Below are 25,611 nucleotides of genomic sequence, written 5' to 3'. Positions count from 1 at the left end.
TAATGATTTCTTTGTTATGCAGAGCAAAGAGATTAAGAAAATATTCACATTTAAGAAACTTAAACTATCCGAAATCTTGTTATAATCATGTAAAAAGCTTCAAACCGATGATTCGATCATCAAAATAGTTGTCGATTAATTTAGTAATCGATTAATTGTTTCAGCTCTTGTATTGTGTGGCACCGTTGACACAGACAACACTGTACATGTATTTTGGAAAGAGCCTGTAAGCGCTATTATTTTCCATACTTGAAGTAGACTTGCTTGGATAAAGATTTTGTCCATTTTTTGCATTGAAATTCTTCAGTGAAGAACTGAATCCGGGTGCTTCTCCCATTTCTGCACCCGCTAAGTATATAATTAGCACTTGCAGCGTTTGCATGTCACATATTCACAGCACGTTCCCCACAGTTTGTCTTCCAATTTGTCTCTTGGTTCTTTTGTCATGTAGGTCTGTATACCTTATTTGTATTGATCACGCTCCAATTAAACTGTCATTTCATCTGGTGTGTATGTGTGTGTGTGTGTGTGTGTGTGAGAGCTCGCCCACACACACACACACACACACACACACACACACACACATTCCTGCAGTGTTATCTGACACTTCCATCCTCAATCCTTCTACTTGCACCTTTCAAATATCTCGTTCTTGTCATCGCTCAATACTGCTTTTAATCTCAACTTTGAAGCTTCCCCCCTCCTTTCTGCTCTCTTTCTCCTCCTCGTTGCTCTTCCTTCCTTCCTTCCTTCCTTCCTTCCTTCCTTCCTTCCTCCCTTCCTTATTTTCGTCTTGCCACCGCAGACACGCTCTCCATCCATCCCTGTTAGTGTGTATGTGGGATATTATGGCTGGATGAACAGGAATGATGAATGCAGTGAGTGAGTGGAGGTGTTGCTGGACGAACTTGGCCTTTTCACAAGCAAACCGTGATTTTTAAGGAAACACAGACGCCCCTTTCCCCCTCTATCACAGGAAAACACATGCATTCTGGTGTGAAAATGCAAGGGAGCATGATTCATGCAGTGTTATCGTCTGCTAATCCATGGGTACACTCAGATTAATTTATAATTAAGTGAATCAATATCCTGTGATTTCATACTGAATCACTGATGCTGTTGGCAGTGCAGTGAAGGTTGGAGGAAAAGAGAGAGAGAGGGAGGGAGGGAGAGAGAGAGAGAGAGAGAGGGTTGGAGGCTACAACTCCGATTGAAAAATAAGGAAATGGGATGGAGAGAGTTTGGGGAGAAAAAGAGGACAGTGAGAGAGGGAGAGGAGGAGCACTGTGAGGAGTGAGGAAGCATGAGAGGAGGGATGAGAGAAAGAGGGTTTTTTATCGAGAGCAGCCACTGAGAGGAGGAGGAGGAGGAGGGGAGAGAGAGAGAGAGAGAGAGGAAGATGAGGAGAGGAAAGGGGGCGAGGGAGAGTGTGTGTGTGTGCATGTTGTAGCAACCCAAACGTGACGAAGAGACACAGACATCAGCATACAGACGCGCTTGTCTCCACGACGACGACAGGAAACATGGGGGCTGTGGTGGGTACGCTGACCATGCAGACCAAGCAGAGGAGGCCGTCTAGGGGTGAGGGAACACACACGCAAACATAAACAAACACACACACACACACACACACGCATTCATGTGCATTCATTCAGTGTGAACAGGGAAACTTTTAATGTGATACAGGAAAATGTGAAGCAGAGATTTCACTCGTACAGTGAACCAGTATTTGTTTGGAAGGAAGGAAGAAAAGAAGGAAATAAACAAAGGAAGAAGCCAACAGGTGATCCCAGAGGAGTATTTTAGTTTCAGTGTAACAGTGTGTGTGTGGGGGCATGTGCATGTGAGTGTGCGTGCATGTGTCCACCCATGTGACTTGATCAGTTTGTCTTTTTGTGACAGAGCAAACTGATGGTGGGAAGTGGGAAGAGACAGCTTCTTTTACTGTGTGTGTGTGTGTGTGTGTGCGCGCGTGTCGTGTCGTGTGCTGTCGTGAGCAGATGTGAGCGTCGATGCTGGTAAACACACAGATGTCAAACGTATTTGTCACTCTGCTCACACGCGCGTTTCCGTCTTGCTGTTACCTTGGAAGCATGGTTGCCAAGGCAACAAAAGATGTCAGTTTGGTGTGGGCGGGGTGGGAGGGTGGGTTGAGGGGATGGGGGGGTGTTGAGGGAAGCTCGATGAGGTTTGGGGGTATTCTTAAATAAGTCAAGGCCATGTGAAAGAGTGAGAGAGACAAATAGAGAGGAGAGGACGAGAGGAGGGAGGGACGCAGGTTTGATAAAGACCTGTTGCCTCCGAGGAATGTTGTACTCCCTTGTTACTCATTCTAATAAAAACATCTAAGTGTTATTTATGTAGATCTAAAAAATGAATGGGCACAGTGAGCAGGAGACGGGATGCCAGAGTTAAAGTGTAGACTATTATTGGTTTGTCAGTGCACATGAGACCATTCAGGACAGTTTCCAAGTGAGTGCATATGCTTGGGTTTTTATCCAAGGAAGAGCTTCGTTTGTTTCCTCCCACAGACACAAAACAAACACCTTTTCCCAAGAGTGTTGAAACGGCGAGGCGTAAATTTGTTGCTATTTTGAATAATGAGGTGCACGTCGACGCGCGCTCACATTGTGCAAATGTGTGAAAAGTGAACATGCCTTCATTTTCACCTCCACCGCGATCACGCAACTTTAAAACAACACATTCAGCATATGTGAAGGCAAAACACTGTGCCCTCAGATCAGACGTAAAAAAAACAAAAACACTGAAGGAGCACAAGAAAGGAGGAACTATTTAACTAAGCTGTTGGTTGTTTGTAATTCTGCTGCGGTGTTGTGCTTGCCTCTCTTCTTTTCCTGCTCTGCCATGTTAGCTCCAGAATGAGCAGGGCTTGTCTATGTGCAGCTGCATATTCTGTGGCGTGGCAGATAACTTGTTATCCAGGGTCACCACGACGACGACGGAAACACTGTCACACAGAGAGAGAGAAGGAGAGACTCCGTAATATTCCTGTCTGATTGATTCTCTGTGTGAATGCTTACGTGCCCGTTTGCCTGGACTGTCTGCTTCCATCACCACTGCCTGCTGCTCTTTCAACAACTTGCTCTATTTTCTGTCAAGTGTTCTCTTTGTTCCCTGACAAGGAGTCTTCTCCTACCTGTTGATGTTGTCCCCTAGCTCAGTCATCGCTCTAAAATAAAATGGAATTTCACTTCTCTCCATCTCTGCATCAATCTTCTGTTTTCTCTGCTTCCCTCTCACCTTTCCACCTTTTCATTTCACACACACACACACACACACCACCACCATCACAATCTGCTTCTGGCATTCTCATCTCAATATCTCTCTCTACGTCATCTCTCTTTTATGCCTCTGTTCTTTCCCTCATTTGTTCCCTTCCTCCGTCACCCACGCTCCCATTAGCTAGTGTGAGTGCTTATTAAGTCATCTCGTCATTCTCCTCCCTTGGCATCCGACAGTGTGTGTGTCTGTGTGTGTGTGTGTGTGTGTGTGTGTGTGTGAGAGTGAATCTGCAGATTTTGGAGTCTAGACATGTATTTACTCGTAGATCAATATTGGCACGCTGGTTTGTGCATGTCAATGAGCTGCATTCGACTCACTCTTTCCCAGTCGCATGTGAAAACGTGACATTTTTCTGTGTGTGTGTTTGTGTGTTTCTCTTCTGTACGAACACACAAATATGCGTGTACATATCCCCTCTGGCTCTTCAGTCCCCCTTCACATGCTGATGATTAGTAAGTAAACTGTGTTATGCACATGGCTGCTTTAAAAAAAACAAAAAAAAAAACTCTATGACTCTTGAAATAAAGCGGCCATGTTTGTCTTGTTTGAGAGTGGCCATCCAGTGCATGCAGCTCCCTGTGTGATTCACCGGCGTGACTCACTGGACTTTCGATGAACTACCCAAGGGCCAGAATTGGCCCCACATCCGCTGACTAGGACGTTAACTGTGGAAAGCCATGCATCTCAGAGTAAAAACTCCAATTCTCACAGCGGAACGTGCTTATGTCTGCGGCTTTCACGCGCGGTCTACAGTAAACAGGACTGTTTGCAGCTGAAATCTATTTTTGAAATACTTCCTCCCGGGAGGCCGTGGCCATTGGAGGCACCACTTTCTTGGTGAGCGCTCTCCACCGTTGGAGAGCGAAGTGAGAGCAGCCATGTACTTAACCAGCAGGACAGCAGATTAGGCTAATTCAGATTATGCAAATAGGACACTATCTGGCAAGCGAATGCAGCGCTGAATATGAGGGAGAAGAGGGAAAAAGAGATGAGAAGTGGAGGAGAGACGTTGGAAAGAGAAGAAAAGAGGAAAGAGCGAACATTAAATGAATGAACCGGCTGTAAAGCTAAAAGTTAAATCTTGTCTCTGAGCTGGAGAAAGTGTTTGCATTGTTGTAGGATGTATTTTTGTGACTATACTGGTGAAACAAGCTCTTTTTGGTCATTGTCAAAATCCACAGCTTATAATAGTTTATGTAAGAGCTTGTGTGAGGTTGCTTTTCAGGTTCGTTTATTTCGGTTTTGCACTCGCTAAGTTTGCAGATTCTCATTTGCAACATGAATCGTGTGGATTTCTGCAAAAATCAGCAAAAAACCTTGCATTCACTAATGAGATATAAATAACACAACCTCTCTCGACTAATCTTATTCTATTTTTTTTTTAAGAATATCTTGCACTCAGATCTTGAATGATTTGTTTTTATGTAATGTGTTTATGCACATTTTTTTAAAAAAATGAAAATCCTTTGTAGTGGACAGCGTCATACGTCTCCCTAGTGACTGTGGATGGATTACTGTACTAACTTTAGAAACGACTGCTGCACTTCACCGGGCTGCACAGGCAGTGTCACACTTTCATGCAGGAAAAATATGGGAAAATGAAGAACAAAGAAGATCAACGTTTATATATATGTGTATATATATATACATATATATATATATATATATATGTATATATATGTATATGTATATATGTATATATATACATATTCAGTTCATTAATTAATGTGAAATGTGTGTAGGAAAATACAAATTGCGTCATACGTTTCTCTTAATTGTGTTTTGGATATGAATATTATCCTCTTTAACATGCTAGTGTTGTGCTGCTAATTGAACTCAGCAGGAGACAACTGAAGGTTGACAACTTGATCAAACACAACATTCGTCTAATCATCCAGAACCTGTGATGTTTACACTTACTGAGTACTTTTTAAGGAGCCGGCAAATTAAATTAAATTAAATTCAATGAAATGAAATGCTCCTCTTGCCACTGAATTTAATTTCACTCAGACCTGCTGTTGTATTTCCAGTAAACAGTAAATAAAGCATAGCTGCCAGTGACAACTCTGTGGGAAACCTCTCAATACAACAGAGCCCCCTACAGTCTGCAAGTCAGCGGCCACATCTCAGCTCATTTGACAATCACTGCTCATTTATACATTTAGAGGATGAGCGTGAGCTCGCCGCGCGGCACCGGAAGCAGTCCCTGTATATTTCACTGTGAATTTCCAGAGCATGTATATGTATTTAGATTATTTGGCACTCTGACAGGGATGATTATTTCTTTATAACTGAATATAGCAGCTGAAATCTGAAGTAAGGCATGTGATGAAATGTACAACATGTCTTCATTAGGAGACCTGACACACGCCGGTGCTCTCTGTGTTAGTAATTACTGCCCCCTGCTGCTACCTTTGGGTTATAGCAGGTTTTATATCACTTCTACTTCTTTATCAGACTGGGAAGGTAATACAGGCAATTGGTCAGAAACCCCCTTGAATTCTATGATACAGCTACAGAGCAGATGTGATGATCAGCTGTTTAAACCAATTCACTGCTCCATTCCATTTTATCTAAATGGAATATGCACATGAATAAATCTAGACGTTCTCTCCACTACTTGGTTCTTTAATTTGAAGGGTCAGACAGACCGCTGCATCCAAGGGCACGTAACTCTAATTATTGAAGAGAAATATCTCCGGCGTGGATGAGAGTCTCACACACCGGGACAGATCCTGCCGACGACGGCAATTATGAAGACGGATGTGAAGTTTTCAGCCGAGCGAGGCACAAGCTTTATTTGGAGATTACGAGGTTACAAGAATAACAGGAATGGAGCGTGGATGCACTTCTGTCAGGTGTACACATGCATTGTCCTTCCAGAAAAAGATGTTTTCCTGTTACGTTCCTGTTGTTGTACCAGTTTGGAATGAGGGCCCTGCTTTTCGGAGGCTGCCATCTTCCTCCAAAATGTTTTACAGCAGCATATATGGATGTGCATTTTGCATTTTGTGTGAAGTGCAGAATAGTAATCTTACATCCTTACTGCTACGCAAAGGTGGTAAGGGGTAAGAAGAACTTTGTCTTTAGAAGATATTTGGACGTTCCTCCACCACCCAATCGCACATATATGGGTGATGCTCTTCAGATGATTTGGTGTTTGGTGCTTCTGAGCCAAGAGGCCATTCTCAGTGGACCTAATGCCCAGCTGTACAACACCCTCTGCTGGACACCACGATAATCACTCCACAGTCCGATTTGCTTGTAGGGTCTGAGTTTGACCTTTAACTCCATAATCCGAATGGATATCTGAATTTAGGATTAAAAAAAAGTGATAATTCTCACATAGTGGACCTCTAATAAGGCTCAGTGCCAGTGTTTCAGCCCCCCGGGGGTCCATTTTCGCCCCAAGGCTTCCCAGAGTCTCTGGAAACGTCTGTGCCGTCTGACAAAACATGATATCGGGTGAATAAACGGCTCTCAGTGCCAATTAGGATTGTTCCCCGCTATCATATCACCAGTTGTAGTTTCCAGATTAGCGTAAGTGTTAGTAATAGTGTTTAATAAGTCATTTGAAAGGACTGGGTTAGTGAGAAAGTCACTTTGTGGTAAATGAAGCTCTCTCTTAGGGGAACTGACTGTGTGTCTTAATGAGAACAATTAATCAAGCACTGATCCTCCCATGGAAATGTATTCACACACACACACACACACACACATGTGCTCAAACAGCAGGTGAGTTCATCGTGTGCCAAGTGAAAGCCCTGTCCCCAAAGAGTGAAGGACACACTATGATTGTAACACAGTGTTGGGGGGGGGAGTTGGTGGTTGCTGGGATGGAACAAAGGTCAGTGCAAGAAAGGGAGATGCTCCAGGGAGTGGAGGAGAGGTGCGGGGATAAAAAGACAGAGACGGAGAGCGTCAGCTGAGTGCTGAGCTCACTGTAGGACAAAGCAGGGAGAGCAGAGTGTGAGTCTGGAAGTTTTTGAATTTGTTTGCTCTTTTGTTTGTTTGTTTTCTACAAGACAAATGTCCGAGAATTAAAGAAGCTGCAGTAAGCAAAGGAGGAGTAAGGAGCAGGAGGTGGGTTAAAGTGATAACCCAGACACCAGTGGGGGAAAAAAAAAGAATTCATCAAAATGGAGAGAGAGGAGCAGAGTGAGAACAGCTTACATACTATAGCTATCATTGTGCTGTGCTGTGGGGCCGTGAAAATGCTGCACATGCTGGGAGTCATCACTGTGGAGGGTGAGTGTTCAGATTTTATCCAGACAAACAACTTTTCCATTATTGTTTAAGTGGATTTTCTTAATTTGGGGAAAATAATTCCTTTAAATAATCAATAATTGAATGAATGTAAATGTTGTCTGAACTCTGAAGTTCCTTCGCGACTACACTTCTCTCTGCTGCGTGTCTGCTTCAGATGCTTCTTTTTGACTGGTTAACTTTCATGTCTCATGTGTTTGTTTGTCATCATGAGACACTAAAGACACTGCTGCAAACACACACATGAAACTGAAATCCTGCCGTGAAACCGCTGCAAAGTCAAGAGAAAAAGGCCAGTGATTATTCCAGCATGTTTGCTCATATTTGTATCATAATATGTCATTTGTATTATTAGCTTTAGGTTGTTTTTTTTTTAATTAGGATTAAGCGGATTAGATTTTTTTAATAGTTCAGTGGAAGATTCATTTGTTTGTAACTCCATACGAGCATGAACTGTGTGAGTATAACAAACATGTTTATGAAGTGTATGTGTAAATAAATCACATCATCATGGTCTGTGTTTACAACAAACACCTGTGCAGTGTGTGTGTGTGTGTGTGTGTGTGTGTGTGTGTGTGTCCCATGTAATTATGTAGGCGGTGAGCAACTACATCTGTGTGAATATTCTCACCTTGGCCATGATTCTGAATCTCCCCGACAGAAACTGAATGGCTTGAGTAATGAAAGCAAGGCTCTGAGGGCCCTGTGTGTGTGTGTGTGTGTGTGTGTGTGTCACAATGCACAAGGTGAGGTAGAGTAAAGGACTATGTAAGAGAGACGGCTTTACATCTCAGTATATAAGTTGTACAAGTCATAAAGCAAATAACGCTCCCATAATGCAAACTATTGACAGGGAAACTGTAACACCGCTCACAAATGGGTGTAAATGTACGTCTCTGTTTAAACGTGTGTTTTTGTAATGAAGTCACACCATTCTATTCAAATCCACCGTCCTAAACAGTGATGGAGGTGCAGTTACATACGTGGAAAGGTCAGCAGGTGCAATAAACGGGAAACGATGAATGCTGAATTCAATTTGGCGAGGGGGGTGGGGGTGGCGGTGGGGGGGCGTGGCAAAGCTGTCTTTGCTTTACACAGTAAAAAGTGATTCACTGACGGAGCCAGACGCAGGGAAGCGTTGGTGTAATGAAGCTTTACAAAGCGCTAATAGTCTTGCCACACAGATGAAGTTGTTTCTATTTCCAGACTGTTGATGTTTGAAAAGTGTGCATCGCCAAGGGCAGAGTGAACCTTGCACTCCGTGACACTCAGTTAAAGCACAACAGGAGCCTTTGAGAGGATTGTAGCTCACTCATCGTATCTGCACTAGATTCTCTGATGACGGTGCAACAGTCGCAGATGAAGGCGTTTGTGTTAAGTTGTAAGTCAGACAGTGACAGTCGTTTGCAGTAAAAAGACAAAGGAAATTCAACTTGAGCTCGATGAGGCCCTTTCTTTGGAGAGTCAGCTCTGAATAAATAACTACAGAGCTACACAGGCAGTGGTCTAAACCTGACACACCCATACCTGAATGTGTGCACTCGTATCTGTCAGAGACTCCAACACTGTGCCTCAGAATATTTATATTACAAGGACAAATCACACATTACCTCATCACTTCTTATTCCTTTTGCTCCAATATTGTATTAGATGATATTCTGTCCACTGTTTGGTATTGTGAGTTAGATTATGCAGTTATCACATTATGAGTAGTTACTCCGAATGTATGCACTTGTCCTCATGAGGACCAAAACCTGGAGTTAGGATTAAGATGTGAATCGAGGGTTCATTAAGTGTGAACTTGTTATGGTTAAGGTAAAGGATTACGGTTAAGGTAAAGGATTACGGCTTTGGTTTGACTCTCAAAGTGAATGGAAGTCAATGGGAGTCCTTGAAAGGACAGCTGTGCAAACCTGTGTGTGTGTGTGGATGTCCATGGTTTGTCCTCTCTTCCCTCCCCTCCAGCAAGGTGAATGATAAGTTGTTAACGATGGGAACGGTGAAAGAAGGACAATGGTGGACTGACCGCTAGTTCTCCTCTCCTCCCCTCTCCTCTCCTCTCCTCTCCTCTCCCTCTCCTCTCCTCCTCTCCTCTCCTCTCTCTCCTCTCCTCTCCTCTCCTCTCCTCTCCTCTCCTCTCCTGAATCCTTAAGATTAACGTCACGCTGAATATGTATCACTGCCTTGTTTCCTGTGTTTGCGTCTTCAGATAAAGCCGACGATGACCTGGAGATGACGATGGTGTGTCATCGACCAGAGGGCCTGGACCAGTTAGAAGCTCTAACCAACTTCAACAAAAGAGAGCTTCAGGTTCTCTACAGGGGCTTCAAGAATGTAAGTGACGTTAAGGATACCAGACGGACTTAAACCAGAACAGTCTGTGGCATGTGGATCACTTGATCCGGTACTGAAAAGAATAGAATCAGTATAATCAATAATCTGCAATAGAGATCATCTGTAAAACAATGTGAATAATCTTTCTTATCTCATATTGTATTGTTATTCTTATGTGTTGTTATTATTATATTGAGGTGTTGTAGTTTCATTTTCCTTCTAAACTCTAAATACACTTTTTAGATTAGTGGATCTGAGTCAGCTTATCATCATCCTCATTGGCCCATAGATGATTCTGTTGGTTTCTCAGCTGTAAGGTGAGGCGTTATGCCACGGTGCAACAGTGACACCCTCGACAGAAGGTCACAATTCGTTGTTGCAGTCACACGTGCTAAGATGAGGGGAGTTTTGTAATGGTACGCTATAAAACTAGTCTAAATGAAGTGTCCTCACATATACTTGCAACCATAGACATATCGTCTGTTTATAGCTTTGATTCTATTTTATCACTCTCTCCTCTGCCACATCATTTGTTAATCTCTGTCCACCTTGGTTTGTCCTTCCAGCAGAGTGAGTCTGTTAAATTCATACGTTCTCCTCGCTCTCTCTTTGTCTTTGTCCCAGGAGTGTCCAAGTGGAGTTGTAAATGAGGAAACCTTCAAGCAAATATACTCACAATTCTTCCCTCACGGAGGTAAAGAGAGAGAGCGTGCGTTGTAATGTTTGTCTTATCCTCTCTCTCTCTCTCTCTCTGTGTACCGTCACTACAGAGATTTTCTTTTTCCACCTCGCAGATGCCAGCACCTATGCTCACTACCTGTTCAATGCATTCGACACAGCACAGAGCGGCTCCATCAAGTTTGAGGTTTGTTTTTGTTTATTTAGTTAACCAAATAAAAACAATTGTCCTTTTTTCAGAGGTGGAAAGTAATGAATTACATTTTCTCACATTACTGTAATTGAGTAGGTTTTTTGTGTACTTTTTAAAGTCATTTTTACAATTTGTAATTTTACTTTTACTTAAGTATGATCTTTTTGCAATTACTGTACGTCCCTATGTTTTTAATCACATCCGTTACTGGGTAAAAACTGAGTGAGAGTGAGTTGAAGCATTTGTGACCTTTGACCCATTTTGACTGATACATTATGTGATTATATATTTTATTTTGTCAGCACTTTGATTTGTACAGGTTTGCCTTTCATTCCAAACAATTCATGTGAGATTTTGAAGAACCCCAACCTTGTTAAAAAAGTAACTAAGTAACTTTTACTCGGAGTAAATTTTAAACCAGCTTCTTTTTTCTTTGATCTATTTGATATTACCTGGTAAACCACTACAGAAGAACATGTGTACTAGTTGTATGAACGACACTTGATACAACTAGTTTGTGGCCAATATATTACCTAGGTTCAGAGGAGTTTGCATGTTTTCCTGTGTGTGTGTGGATTTTCTCCAGGTTCTCTCAGTTTCCTTCCAGTCCAAAAACATGCATATTTGGGGATTATGCAAATAGGACCCTCTATAATGACCGTAGGGGTGAGTGTGAGAGTGAATGGTTGTTTGTCTCTGTGATGAACTGGCGACCTGTCCAGGATGTACCCCGTCTTTCACCCTATGTCAGCTGAGATTGGCACCAGATAAAGTGGTAGAGGATGGATTAAAATCTGGCATATTGTTCCGTACTACTGTTTGCATGAATCACAGGAGACTTAACTCTATTATTCACACTTGGCTTGCATAGTCGTCTATGAATCTCAAATCCGTCAGTGCTGAGTAAACATCATGTGACACCAATGATGTTGTCGTGTGTCTCGTGTCAGGATTTCGTCACAGCTCTGTCCACCCTGCTGAGGGGCTCCATCACCGAGAAGCTGCAGTGGACGTTTAACCTCTACGATATCAACAGAGACGGCTACATCAACAAAGAAGTGTGTTTTTCATTCACGGCGCTGGTCCTTACACGCGACGTTTGTGTCATTATTGATCACGTGCCATTGTTCTCGTCTCGTTTCTGTTCACGTCAGGAGATGACAGACATCGTCAGAGCCATATATGACATGATGGGCAAGTACACTTACCCTGTCCTGAAAAACGACGCACCCAAACAGCATGTGGATGCCTTCTTTCAGGTGAAGAGTCTTTTTTCCCACTGTTTCTCATTAAAGCAAATAAAAGAGAGAGAGAGGAGCAATATTTGAATTCACGATAAAGAAAATGGCAGGAAATACATCATAGTGGTGGAGACGCTAACTAGATAATGATGCGTGTGCTTTTCTGTCCACAGAAAATGGACAAAAACAGAGACGGTGTGGTCACTCTCGACGAGTTCATCCTGTCTTGTCAAGAGGTACTCGGAGTTTTCTCTTCACGTTCTCTCCTCTCCTCCCCTCAGCTCTTCTGACACGTCACAGAAAGAGAAACACTACATTCAATGATGCTTATAGACAAAATGTTTTATTGTCTCCACCTTGACAAGTCGTGCAGAACTGGATATTCATTATAGCGCTTATAGCTCTAAAAATAATGCTTTTATTCACTGTGTTTGGAGAGCGAAAGAGAGAGATGACTGATTTGTTTACACAGCCTTCCGGTAATGAGCCTTTGGTGCCCTCTAGTGGCAAGTAAACTGAATTACATGGTGATTGTTGCATGACTAACTCTGATCTGATTATTCAACTCCCCTCTTCTTCTCTGTGCAGGATGAAAACATCATGAGGTCTCTACAACTCTTTGAGAATGTCATCTAGAGAAAAGAGGGAGCCACTGAAACAGACAGAAGCACAGAGCAGGAGGAGAGGAGAGAACAAAGAAGAAAGAAAGGGAAGAATGAATGAGATGAGGATAAGAACACGCGGGGGAGAAAGAGCTTGCCGCGTTCCATGTGATGGTCGCCACAGAACTTCACGGAACGCATCTTTGCTGTGTGAAATCCATGGCAACCACTGTTTTTTTGGAAAATGTCCTTCAGACTTTCACCCTTCATTTGACCTTTCCGTGAACATTCATTCCTGTAGCCTCCAGGTTCTCTTGTTTGTCTGTTGTCTTGTTGGACGGTGTGTACTTCATGTCATCATGTAAATACTATCAGTTTATGTCAAACAGGACTGGAACTCCAGCTTAGAAGTGAGATCAACTGAGTGCATACTTTGTGCATTCGAGGCTTAAATAATGTTCTTTTTTTTGTGTCAATACAACAAACGTGAGCAATATTTGTGAAGCATGCAAGACCAGAGGCCTACAGTTACTTTAACACATGTATAGTGCCATAAAAGAAAAACCTAATCGTCTTGCTAAGTGGCTCCGTTCTGGAGGACAGGTCCGGGTGAAGCAATCTCATCTGTGGTCCGACAAACACCAAATTCAGACGCAGACATGTGCAGGCTTGCACAACTGAGTGTGACGTCAGGCGGCCTGCCACCGCCTTACATCTGGTGGCAGCTTACGACGGCGTCCTCCCTCCCCAAAAAAGCCCTTGTTACTCCCACTGTGTGTGTTCCAGTGGTGTCCAGTGTTTCAGTGTTGTAATGATGCGACTGTAGATATTTAAGTGTTGTTGTACCCGTGGCTTCTTGTCACCGTCTGGAGCGATTTGTGTCCGTCTGTGTTTCTGACTCTGACTGTCTTATCTAATTGTTTTCCTGTCAAATGCGATGTCATGTTATTTTTCTATACCTGGCATTTATTGTGAAATGAAGAGTTGAAAGAGTTCCACACTGGGGAGGGGTGTGCATGCATCTAAATGTGTGGTGCCTTGGTTTGAAGTTTTTATTTATTTATTAAAGTGTCTTTTATTATTTTAGCACACAATAGTTTCATCTCGTGGACACTGCGGTGATTCCAGCTGACCCGGTCGTGTGTCTGCCACAGAGGAGAGTTTTGTTGTTGATTCTGTCTGTTGAAAATATCAACTCAGAGTGACCAACCTTTCACTGTGAGGGAGAGACAGACAGAGGGAGGGAGGGAGGGAGGGAGGAGGACGGATGCTGGGAGGAGGACGGACGATGAGAGTAAAGACCTTTTCACTGATTCTGAAGGAATGGAAGCCATGTTTCAAACGAGAGCCATTGTTGTGAAGACAGAGCAGGCCACGAACACACACACACACACACACACACACACACACACATTTCTGAATGATTTTACTGTCATGCCCACTCACTGTGCTGCCAACAGAGAAGCCTCGCTGAGAGCAGATATGTATCCACACATTATTCATGACCGACCGATGGACAGGAAGACAAACAGATAGACAGGCCTACTGACACAGAGACAGTGATTGTCAGAATGAAATAATGTGTGTATAGAAATATTGTATAAAATCATTATATTTATCAATAAACTTTTCAGCAAACAAAAGTGATTCATTTCTCCCATTTGTCACCCCATAACATTTCCATTTTTTTATTATCATTATTAATATTATTGTTATTATTATTACGAAAAACTTAAACTCCTTTTTTATGTGGCATTATAAATGAGCAAGGATCACACTTACAGTCTCATACTGTTATTTACACATATACAATTTAAGTACAAAAAAAAACAGTTGTACATCTCTATCTCCATTCAAAGAGATATATGGCCCACAAATAAAGCATGATGATAATGTGCGTATGAAAAGAAAACAAACAAAAAAAACATCACCACCATCGCTAAACATGCATCACTGCCTTTATTACACCGTCTCATATTCTCCCCACCTCTCTCCTCCAGCTAAATCCTCCCATAACATAACATTTAAGCATCATTTTGTTGAGCTAAGGTGTTGCACCACATCTGTGTACAGTATGAGCAGGTGGTTCAATGTCGCCGGAGCGTAAATATAGCACCAGAGCAATTTAAAGGAAGAATGTGATCTGTATTTTGTAAAAGACTCTTATTTAAAACTGATAATAAGAATAATATCTGCGTTGAAAGCAAACGTAAGAAATAATAATAACGTGTGCTGTGACTAACTCCTTAAAGCCTATAGGTTAATAATGTCTCGCTCCTGCTTAGTCTAATAAACAGAATAAGCACAAACATAAGAGGACAATAATCACTGGGTGACAAGAAACTTTAATGACAAATTCTGTTTTTAATTCCTCTTTTGAAAAGTCCAACTGCTCCAAAGTGTATACTTCCAAGATTTAGTCCAAGAACGGTTCTGTTTCTGCTTAAAAACAGGCATCACTCACCATCAGCTGAAGTCCACCCACAAGGCTGTGGCCCACTCCTCAGTTGTTTTTTTCTTTTCCCCACATTTTTGTTTTTTTTTCTTTCTTCTCTCCATTGCATGAAGCAAAAATAAGTCCCACTGTCCTCATGTAGGCCTAATTGAATTTATTCATCCTCCCAGGGACAACAGATGATGCTTATTGATTGCAGAGTGCTTGTTTTGGTCTCTACTCCCTTTCCTCGACCCAGGGTTGGAGGTTCTGCAGGGCATACAGGGAGGAGTTATGGGCGCACAGTGGATCCGACACCGCTGATTCGCTGAGGGACTTCTGGAGGGCGGACTGCTGCAGCTGCAGGATGAGGCGGTTGGCCTGCTGACGCTCCGCCTCCCTCTCCTCGGCTGTCTGTCTCCTGCAAGGCAGGGAAACATTTTAATATTAGTAAATGTTGGTAAACATGAACAAAAACACTGTGGATAATAAAAACGAGACAGGAACAACGTAGGAGTGTAAAAATAGGTACAGGCTGCAAACAACAGCAGGATTTCTCGAGAGCGACTGCAAGAATAAAAATATTAGTTTTAAAGTTAAAGTATGACAACTCCACAACAACAACACAACAAAATACATTTCTTGAAATGTTGTATTTTTTGGGAGATTTAAATATTATAATTATTATATAAAATATTAATTAATGTCTACAAACTGTAGGTTATACTTAGATATGTGTAGGCTAATGAGGAGAAAGAGTAAAAAGTGTGTTTTTTTTATGTGCGTGTTTAGCCATTAGTTTTTTTATTTCCGACTTCACGGGGTCAGGTGACCGGAAATTACGCACGAGGTCACCTGCTCAACGAGGAAAGTTTGGTTTGCAACAGGACAAGTGCTCGTGGCGGGAGGCCACGGTGCCGTCGCCGTGTCGTGAAATGTGGCTCTAAATGTAGGCGATGTGAACTTATCTTGAATATAAAGTTTCATACCAACCTCCACTTGGTCCTGCGGTTCTGAAACCAGGTTTTGACCTGTGCGTCTGTCATCTTCAGGCTCTTGGCCAGAGCTGCGCGCTCGGCGCTGGCCAGATACTTCTGCCGGTGGAAGCGCTTCTCCAGCTCGCAGATCTGGACTCTGGAGAAGGACGTGCGAGGCTTTTTCCGTTTGGGAGGCGTCCGGTTCTGGTACGGGTGTCCTATCCGCCGCGTAACGGCGAACGGCACCAGAGCGGCTGCAGGAAAGAGGGGAGACCCATCGGTGAGTGAAAGATGACATTTTATTTCAACACTGAACTCTATCACTCCTGTGTGCGTGGAAATAAAAGGCCATGTATCACGTGTGCAGCACTGTTTGTCTTTTGAGACCGTGTATGCCACATCTGGAATATAAAAATGTGTCTGGCCACAGAAGTGGAATCAATAATTACAAACTGACAAATAAATAATGAAATAAATCCTTATATTAAAGGTATTTTGGATTTAACAGATGATCTCTATGCTATTCACAGAGTACATTAGGCCCGCTGGCCTGTTTATTGATTCTTTACATATCTACTGCACTAGGCCTTTGCCAATATGGGCTCCTATTAATCTTCAATAAAGCAGGATGTGATGCCTGTAATAACACGTTTTAAATCAACTTAAATCCGACTTTATTGACCGTGTGTTCCTGTGCACTTTTGTTCAATGCAAACAATACAGCCATTATTTTTAGATTGGCTTTTTCTTGCATCTATAATTTATGATGTAAATAATTTGGCTGTGTAATATCTTATTACCACTAAGTCAGCCCATGAATAACATGAATTATGCATTTTCACTTAAATATAATAGCAAGACCTAATGTTCTTGGTTTTTGATTCTTTGGGAAAAACAAAACATGTGAAATAAATTAGTCATCTGTAAATACACGCATAATAAAACGGCCTTATAAAACACATTTAAACGTGAATAATTATTGCGTATTTCTCTGCGTTAGTCAGTGTAAATAATTAAAGTGGGGGCATTTCAGTTGGCTGAAAATAGCCTTTACAAATACTTGGCACAGGTGTTAGTTGTTTTAAATGGTCCATCAGCAGTTACGAACGTTTTAAACATCATACAATATTAATGAAGGAAACCCATTAGGACTAACGGCTGCCCTACCTGATATTCTGTCCTTGGCGAACCTGTTTCCGATCCAGGGGAAACACAGTCCTCCAAACCCAGGCACAGCGCCCTGGACAGGGGCTGGGGGTCCTGTGGATGCCATGGGTCTGTGGGCCGGGACTCGAATCACTCCCCGACTACCCAGACCTCTGTTCTCACCGTATGAACCAGAAGCCTCCATTGGAGACATTATACCGGAGAGGGAAATTGACAGCGCGGTGTACGAGGGCGCGCTGGCCCCGGTCGGGCTTCCCAAACTATAATAACCGTCTCCGCTGCTTAAATCGGATTCACTCTGTCTTCCAGCCGTGCGCGCGTTTTCTGGCTCTGTCCCGGCTCCCAGGATTTGGTCGATGCCGAAGCTGATGGGCTCGTGATGTGCCGGTTTTGGAGGCGGGCTCGGCGCGCTGGGTGCTTGCTCCATTGTCGTCTTTTTTTTTAATCGCAGAAAGGGATGAAGAAAAAAGCCCGGAACAGGATGTTTTCAGTGCGAATAAGAAAAGGGTCAAACTGTACCAAAAGTCATCGCCTTTAGTGTCTCCATCGCTGTCCAGTCGTCCTCCCAGAATCCAGCGCGTCCTCGTTGTCTCTGTCAGGCCTCTTTCTGAGGACTGGCTCTACTCTACAGGCTGTGGTGAAAGTTTGATGGGCGTTTGGAGAGATGTGACGCTCTGTCCTCCTCTCAGCGCGTCAAAACGCTCAGTCTCGCAGCTCCGTCCTCCTCCAGCCCTCTCCACCTTTCATTGGCTGGCACCATGAGTGACTGATTGAATGTTAATGGGGGTATAGGCCCAGGATTTGGCACAATCGTTTAGATTTCCTAAACACGGGCGTCAGCTTATTTTAGATATATACGCATATAAAAGAATGAATTTCATTTTCATGACCTCTGAGTGAGAAGAGAAAGGAACAAACACATTTATGACGTGTAAAAAAATAAAAATCCACCAAGGATCACAAACGCCTGACAAGACTTTCATAATTCCAGACAAATAGTGTTTTGACATTTGTCATCCATCAGTGTTTCAGGTGTATGTGTTTTTTAATAGAGATGATTGATAAACGCTGGTAAAGTTTTTAATCTCACCTCGGAGTCTGATGAATTGATACTTCTGCGCATTATCTCTGCTCCAGACGTAAAAGTGCGCATCATCTGTTCTCTTGCTGTCTGCGTCACTTCTTCAATCTGTATCATTTACTCGCATGCGGGTTGTGCGGGGAAAATGACTTTAGTGAACCTGTTTGAAAGCTATTAGGGAAAGCTTTGGAATCTGGAGAGTATTTATTTGTTTTTTAATCTTGTCCTTGTTGTTTGATAAAAGGAAGAACAAAGGGAAGAAATGCCAGCCTCAATTTATTTAGCTTCTAATTTAGATCATTTTGATAATTCTGTCACATTCGCCTGCACTGTGGTGTTTACTGTTTAACTGTTAAAGCTATTTTTGAATAAAATAAATGAATATGAATCTTTTAAATGTTGAAACACACAAATAAAGTAAGCTAAGTGCCCGCTCATTCAATACAGTCCTAAAAACGTAACTAAAAACACATAATTATACATTTAATGACGATGATAATGTCAATCAAAACAAAATACTCAAATAATAAAGCCATGGTAATAACTTTTATCGGTGCGTAATTACGCACATCCAATCCGCGGTGCAGAACCCTTGGCGCATCTCTTTAAAAATAAAAGGACAGCAGCCTTATTGAACATTGGCGGTGAATCATTAGCACCCATTGAGCTTGGCAACGCATCGCGTGGCCTTATTTGTTCCTGATAGCCAGTGCCACATTAAATGACCTGACAAAGGACGGCCACGGGCTACTTCAGATAAAGTGTCCGGGCTCAGGAAGCTGCTAACCGCTCAGATTCAATGTAGCAGGCGCCCAAAGTGACCAGATAATTTCATTTTCACCAACTTGTCTGGGGCAGACAAATGCGTGTCGGGTTTGGATGCGGCAGGTGGCTTTTTAAACGATCACATTACACTCCGTTAACAAACTAGTGCCCAGCATATTAATTTATTGACAGTGTGGTTTACGTTTGACTTTTTTTTTTTCTAATAAACCACAATTGTTCATTACCAGTTCATTACTTGACATTTTGTAAGCCCGCATGTTAATGCTGCACGTTCTGTTTAAATAATAATAATAACATGCATTATGCTGCAAAATATGTTTTCAGTCCATTTGTGTTTTCTAATAATCAAAATCCATGGAATTAGTCCGATGATGCAAAATAATAATAATAACAAATCTTTAAAATGATTAAATGAAACAAGTGGTTATTCATTTGTTATTTGTGAATATACTGCAGATTTAAAAGCAAACAAAGGCTGTGTACAGTTGGAAGGTCATATATATGTATATATATATATATTTGTGTATATAATATATATATGTATATTATTATTTATTTTTTTAAAAAAAGGATCTGCATATCGCCCTTCACAATAAACTCTCATACGATGCAATATGAGCTGGGACAAGGCCCGAGGTGTTTGTTTGGCAATATGGACAGACTGAGTGTTGGCTGTCTCTCTCTCTGCCATATGTGAGCTCACCGGTGGCTTTTGATGGGGGAGAATTGGTCTGTTATAGCTGTCATCTTTTCTGGACATTTTTCTGCGTTTTGTCTTCATGACATTTGCAACAAAAATAAATAAACAAACACATAAAGAGACACATGTATGTGAATAATAGAAACTATTCATTCATCTACTATCACACATGTACCGGATTGATTTGAGAATGACTCATGGCCAGAGAGCACAAGTGAAGTGAATCAGTGTTTCGTGGAAATAGTTAATTATCTCCGTGTTTCCTGACCCTTCTCTCGTCAGGATGAAGACAGTCCCTGCAGACTGTGCACCAGCAGACGGGCTCTCACATGGCTGCAGATGTTGGGGTGTTAGTAATCCGGTGTAATCCAATGATTATGAGAGATTATGACACATTAGCTTTGACCTAGCGGGACAGCACCATGACACCGGTTATCCCAAGAAAAAAAAAAAAGATAACACAGGGAGAAAGAGAGAATCCTCTCAGCAGCACTTCTGGGTTTAATGATGGTCTGAACCACTGTGTCCGAGCTCTTCATCGCCTCACAGCAGATATTGAAAAAGACCAAAAAAAACCCCACTGATACCACGAGTGATCTTAAAACACACATCATTAAAGCGGGTTTTGGGTGGTGTGTGTGTGTGTGTGTGTCATCTCGTTTTAGCCAAAATATTTGGTAACAGAAAAGGCCCACGGCGCGCGCACCGACAATTAACTTTGACATCAATCCTCGTTTTTTCCCACAGGCAATAAAAGCTGACACCCCGATTCCAAAAGTCTAAAAAGAAACGACAACAAAAGAGTGAAAGAGTGCGATTTGTTTGAGAAATTACCACTTGATCTGCATAATCGGGGGTCTGGGCTGCAGCTCTGTACCCGGGGGCTGCGTTTTTATTGCGCGTCTCTTCGCCGTTATCAATTTCAGCAGCGCGCCTGACTTTTTAAAAGGGGGACGAGGCCGGCTGCTTCTGAATAATGAATGACACGCTTTTATATTGTCGCTAAAGTGCCCGTGATGTTACAATATGAAAAGGCAGCGGTAAGTAATAGTGCATTTAAAGGGGATGTAGTGTATTATTATGATGTAAAAGAGAAGGAGAGAGGCGGTGGAGAGAGGAAGGCGAGCGGAGAGCAGCACCCAGAGAGAGCGAGAGGGATGGAAGGAGAGAGAGAGATTGTTTTATTACAATAAGAGGAGATGAGTTTGCCTCGCAGCGAAATGGGGACCAGTTAATGAAACTTTACCGCAGCTAACGATTTCCCCTCCCTCGCTCTAAAAACCGCCCTTATGAAATATTTAAACTATTTAATATAGGTAGTATTAAGCTGAAAGACACTGGCATCGGCCATCTGACAACATTTACAAGGCTTTGGATTTTTTAAAGTTGGATAAACAAGGCTTTATGGCCCGCTTCTCCCTCAGCCCACATGGGCTCCAGCAGGAGTCGTATAAATCACCACCACATTGAGTGCAATATAGTGAAAATGTGCTTTACTGTTGTGAGACTCGATGTAGTGTAATTTACACGTCTATCTGTATCACGGCTATGTTTCTTTTCACACGCACACAAATGCTGTAATTTACAGGGGGGAGACATAGACTGTCAGTTTATGTCTGTCTTCTCTACAATAGCAGAGCAGAGCATGGCCCCCATGTGTTGGGGGGGGATAGTGTTTCATATTGACATGCTCAGTGGGATTGTTGGATGAGAAGAGAGGAATGGGATCCCCCATCAGGGAGTCAGTCGGGACCCTCATCATCCCCGGGTTGTCACCGGACTACAGCTCTATGTGGACACCGTTTAACTGCCAGGCATTTAAAAAGCACATAAAGCATGTGAAGTGTCATTTTAAATATGCCAAGGTAAACGCTGAAGGGTAAAATGAAGGCCGTCACCGGAAAAGCTTCAGGAGACTCATAGTTCTCAACTTGATGGTAGAAATGTGCATTTTAAATGATGTAGTTGCTCGTTGTCAACAGTGGAAAACAGGAACTCTTGTACACATGGAAACAAAAAAAGCAAACGCAGCAAAGCAACTTTCAATATGATCACAGGCACAAATCGGCCGTGTATACGGTTTCTTTTTTCTGCACGTATCAGGGTGCATGTCTTACCACATAAAGATGCCCTAATATGGCAGATATTCGTTTGAGTGAACATTGCATTCTCGTTGCACTTGGAGAACAATGTACTTTCTGCTTAATGTGTGCGTGCGTGAGGGTCGACCATGTTGGCCTGTCTGATGGTTGAACGCATGGCTGCATCTTCACGCTGGTTAAAAGTCAGAGAGGGAGGGAGAGGGAGGCAGGGGAGGATGGAGAGGAAGAGAGTGAGAAAGGGGAAGTATGTAACCGCACAGACATGAATTACAGGGATGGACGCAGAGCCGAGAGTAGAAACAGGATGGATGGACGGGTAAGTCGGAGATGTGAGAGAATAAGTTAAAGCATTAATGGGGATCATTTGGGCTTGATGATAATTGAACACATGGCTTGAGTTTAGAGAATAAGGCTCCCATGGCTTTGTCTTTGTGTGTGTGTGTGTGTGTGTGTGTTTGTGTGTGTGTGGTTGAGTCTGAAAGTTAAGCTCTCAAAGTAAAGTTCAAGTTTCTCTGAAGTTTTCGAGGGGACATTTTTTAGGATAACTTTCAGAAACATCCGCCGTCAACAAAATGAATGATATCATTAATAAAGGAGCGTGCCTGCTATTGCTGTAATGACTTATGACTGATTTATGGTTGTGTGTCAGGGAGTGTGCCAGCGTGGGCTTGTGTTTAAGAGCAGCTGAGTGCTCCTGAATGCCCCTGGTAGTGGTGCTAATGTGTTAATTCATTACTGCTTGTAGTAAGTTGCATTGTGTCAGAGCTGCGTTTCCCGTCTCTCTCGGTCTGTGTCCTCTCCACTTCATAAAAGCGGATTATCGTGCATGTCGCCGCCGTTCCGCCCATTCTCTCCTGCCTCTTGACCTCCTCACCCCTCCTGTTGCCTGCCTGCGGGGTGCTAATGCAGGGGAGGAGGGGAGGGAGGGACAGAGGACCAGCTGCCACCAGCCATAGAGCCTCTGCTGCCTGGCAAAGGGAGCAACTTCAGCCCCCTGCTTTGCTGGGCCTTCTGGCCCCTCAGGGTAGGGGAGACACCAGCCTCATGCCACCAGCCCCACCTGTCTTGCCCCAGGCTCAGGAGTGCGACTGATTAGACATACACACTCAGATGTACACAGCCTCACTCATGCTCATGCTGATGAGGCCAGAAGATGTCAAGTCTCCACTCACTTTGATTGAATTCTCTGTTTTTTAAGCTCATGACCACGGAATTAAACCCTCGTTTGAATTGGAAACATGGAAATAAAAAGTTAAGTTTTGCACAACATCCTTTATTTAAATGCAGCTCCTTATACAAACACACTCTCTGCAGTGCACTGCACCGCACCCCTCCTTCCACACACACACACACACACACACACACACACGGATACACAGAGGCACTTTGCTGTGAGGCGTGAAAGAGCGAGAGCTAAGTGAGGCCACTCCAGAGCGCTATTCTCTATATTGATTTCCCATTATCAGAGCCCAGTCCCTGTGGAGTCATTAGTGCCGGGATCAAACAGACAGACAGAGAAGGAGACTAATACCAGTCACTTACACCAGCTCGGGGAGATCACCTTACTTCCCTCAGGGTAGGAAGGCCAGAGAGGAGCAGAGGAGGAGAGAAATCGAGGAGGGGGGGGGAGGTAGTGGACGGACGAGTACAACAGGCTAACAGATGGAGAGAGAGAGGAAGAGGAAAGAGGTGGGGTTCTGCAGAGTAACGTCCGTGGGCGAATGATAGACCTTCTTTGATCACTTTATTTGGCTGATCTGTTTTGCCTGTTGTAGCAGATATGTCCTCTTGTCTTGCCCTCTCTCGTCCCTGTCCTTCACTGTCCAAAGTCTTAAAAACATTGCTGGCTTTTTTTTTTCCCCCTCCATCTAACTTAATTCAAGTTCTCATGTTTTCAGAGATGGCTGACTTTTGTCTTTGCCCAACCTTGTAACATGTAGCCAATATAGTTCCTCATCCTCCTGTCTGTCAATAATTTTATGATAAAGATGCAATGATGAATGGTTTTCATGTAGCCAGCAGCTGTCCCCACACCACAGAGAGACAAAGAGAGAGAGGAATGGAGAGCGAGAGACCGAGGAAGAACGAGTGGAAGAGGAATATGAAATGTGAGATACTCATTTTGGTCCCTTGCTTCATAATTTCTGTGGATTTATTTATTCTCTATGGATTCAGGAGGAACAATGAATTTGTGGTATGAATCAACACCATCCATCTTATTCACTTCTGCCTGCCACTGAGCCCCGTAGGTGGTGTTTAGGCTTTACTACACACACACACACACATACATGTGCATACATGGACGGACAGACACACTCTGACACACACACGGCTCAGATGGGGGTGACCCTGGCCTGACCCCCCTGCTGACCCCCAATCTGTTCCCCAACCTCACACCATGAGAGACCGGGGCACACCAGGACGTGGACACACACTCAAAGACACACACACTTTGGCATAACACGTAATGTGTGAGCTGATGGATATCTCCTCAGACAGTACCATGTGTGTGGGCAGTGTGTGTGTGTGTGTCTGTGTGTGTGAGGCTGCGTCTGTAAGTCAGTGTAGTGTTGTACCCTCTGCCCCCTCCCACTGGTGTTAATTGATTCTTGGTGTGCTTTGCTGATTGGTGTGAGGACCCCTAGAGGCGGGCCCAGTCTCCACCGATGACCCCTCCCCTTGGTTTTGCACCTTGTATGCACACACGGACACACACACACACAGGTTTGCACAGCTATTCTTGTCAGGACATAGCATTGACCTCCATTCATTTGGACAACATGAACACAACCTCATCTCCAACGTTAAGTGTAATTCATGCCTAACTCTAAACACACATCCCATCTTCAGCCGTAAACTTAACCGGAGCCTCGGAAACGAGGGCCAGGTTTTGGTCCCCAATAGGTGAGAATATACAAGAACCCACAGACAGACACACACACGCACACACAAACTGTTGTCGCATTGTCGTCGATCGTACATGCACACGTGAGAAAAAGACACGCGAGCACCTACACACTAATGCCATTCAGGGGGTTTTCACACCCTAGTAAAGAGGATGCTGGCTCGCTGACATGAGCAGATTGCGGATCACATGAGACGATCCACACAGAATGTGTCTTTGAGGTGATTTGTGGACAATATAGGTGGGCAAAGGTGTGTGTGTGTGTGTGTGTGTGTCAGGGAGAGAGCCAGAAAGACAGTAAGAGAGATGAATCTCTGGTTATTAATTTCCAGCCGCGGCCCCTGGGTGAGATGTTAATATAGGGCTGATTGTGACTAATTTCTTATTAATTGCCATCAGCGATTACACAGTGGCCACTAATGTGGCTAATTTGTTGAAATGAATTTGGTTTTCGGAGGCATTTTAATTGCTGCAGGTGGGCAGCATCAACCACGCAGAAACCAAAGCTTTCAATTTTTCCAGCTGGAAACTTTAGGTAGTTGTCCCAGCGTATGAATCCTATTAGCACTATAGTATATGGAACAGCATATAGTATATGTACGTGTCTGTCTGTGCAAGGACAGACTGTGTGTGTGTGTGTCTGCCTCTCTCTGTCTGATGACATACACACAAACTAATCTGTGTCGTATGTATTGTGAATGCCACCGATCTGTTATTCATCAGGTTTATTCCTTCCTCCTACCTCCATATATCTCTCTCCGCGTTCACGGTCATTGCAGTGGGGACACGGGGACATTTAAGTTGTAGCCCTTTGTTTGTTGAATGTTTATAGCTTCCGTTAG

The 25,611-nt window shown here is 43.2% G+C and overlaps 2 protein-coding genes across 4 annotated transcripts in view; one reads left to right on the top strand and one right to left on the bottom strand.

Moving 5' to 3' along the window:
• The window catches only part of LOC122778555 (Kv channel-interacting protein 1-like), a 41,572-nt gene extending 27,308 nt beyond the window's left edge, over window positions 1–14,264 (top strand). For 2 of the 3 annotated variants that reach the window (XM_044040567.1, XM_044040569.1), the window contains 7 exons: window positions 9,779–9,903; window positions 10,528–10,597; window positions 10,698–10,768; window positions 11,725–11,832; window positions 11,929–12,033; window positions 12,189–12,251; window positions 12,604–14,264. In XM_044040567.1, coding sequence (XP_043896502.1) covers window positions 9,779–9,903; window positions 10,528–10,597; window positions 10,698–10,768; window positions 11,725–11,832; window positions 11,929–12,033; window positions 12,189–12,251; window positions 12,604–12,651 — 590 coding nt within the window. In that variant the 3' untranslated portion in view covers window positions 12,652–14,264. Of the gene's footprint in view, window positions 1–1,404; window positions 1,582–9,778; window positions 9,904–10,527; window positions 10,598–10,697; window positions 10,769–11,724; window positions 11,833–11,928; window positions 12,034–12,188; window positions 12,252–12,603 lie in introns of those variants that run through there. The other variant, XM_044040568.1, reaches the window with a different exon arrangement.
• A 210-nt stretch (window positions 14,265–14,474) lies between these two features.
• LOC122778554 (T-cell leukemia homeobox protein 3-like) lies at window positions 14,475–17,872 on the bottom strand. Its single transcript, XM_044040566.1, has 3 exons — window positions 17,196–17,872; window positions 16,045–16,282; window positions 14,475–15,472 (listed from the first exon to the last, which is right to left on the bottom strand). The coding sequence occupies exons 1-3, from the start codon at window positions 17,620–17,622 to the stop codon at window positions 15,289–15,291; spliced, it is 849 nt and encodes a 282-aa protein (XP_043896501.1). The 5' UTR covers window positions 17,623–17,872; the 3' UTR covers window positions 14,475–15,288.
• Between the last annotated feature and the right edge of the window lie 7,739 nt (window positions 17,873–25,611).

This window comes from Solea senegalensis, linkage group LG12 (genome assembly GCF_019176455.1).
Source record: "Solea senegalensis isolate Sse05_10M linkage group LG12, IFAPA_SoseM_1, whole genome shotgun sequence".
Taxonomy (NCBI): Eukaryota; Metazoa; Chordata; class Actinopteri; order Pleuronectiformes; family Soleidae; genus Solea; species Solea senegalensis.
This window is presented reverse-complemented; position numbering and strand designations above follow the sequence as displayed.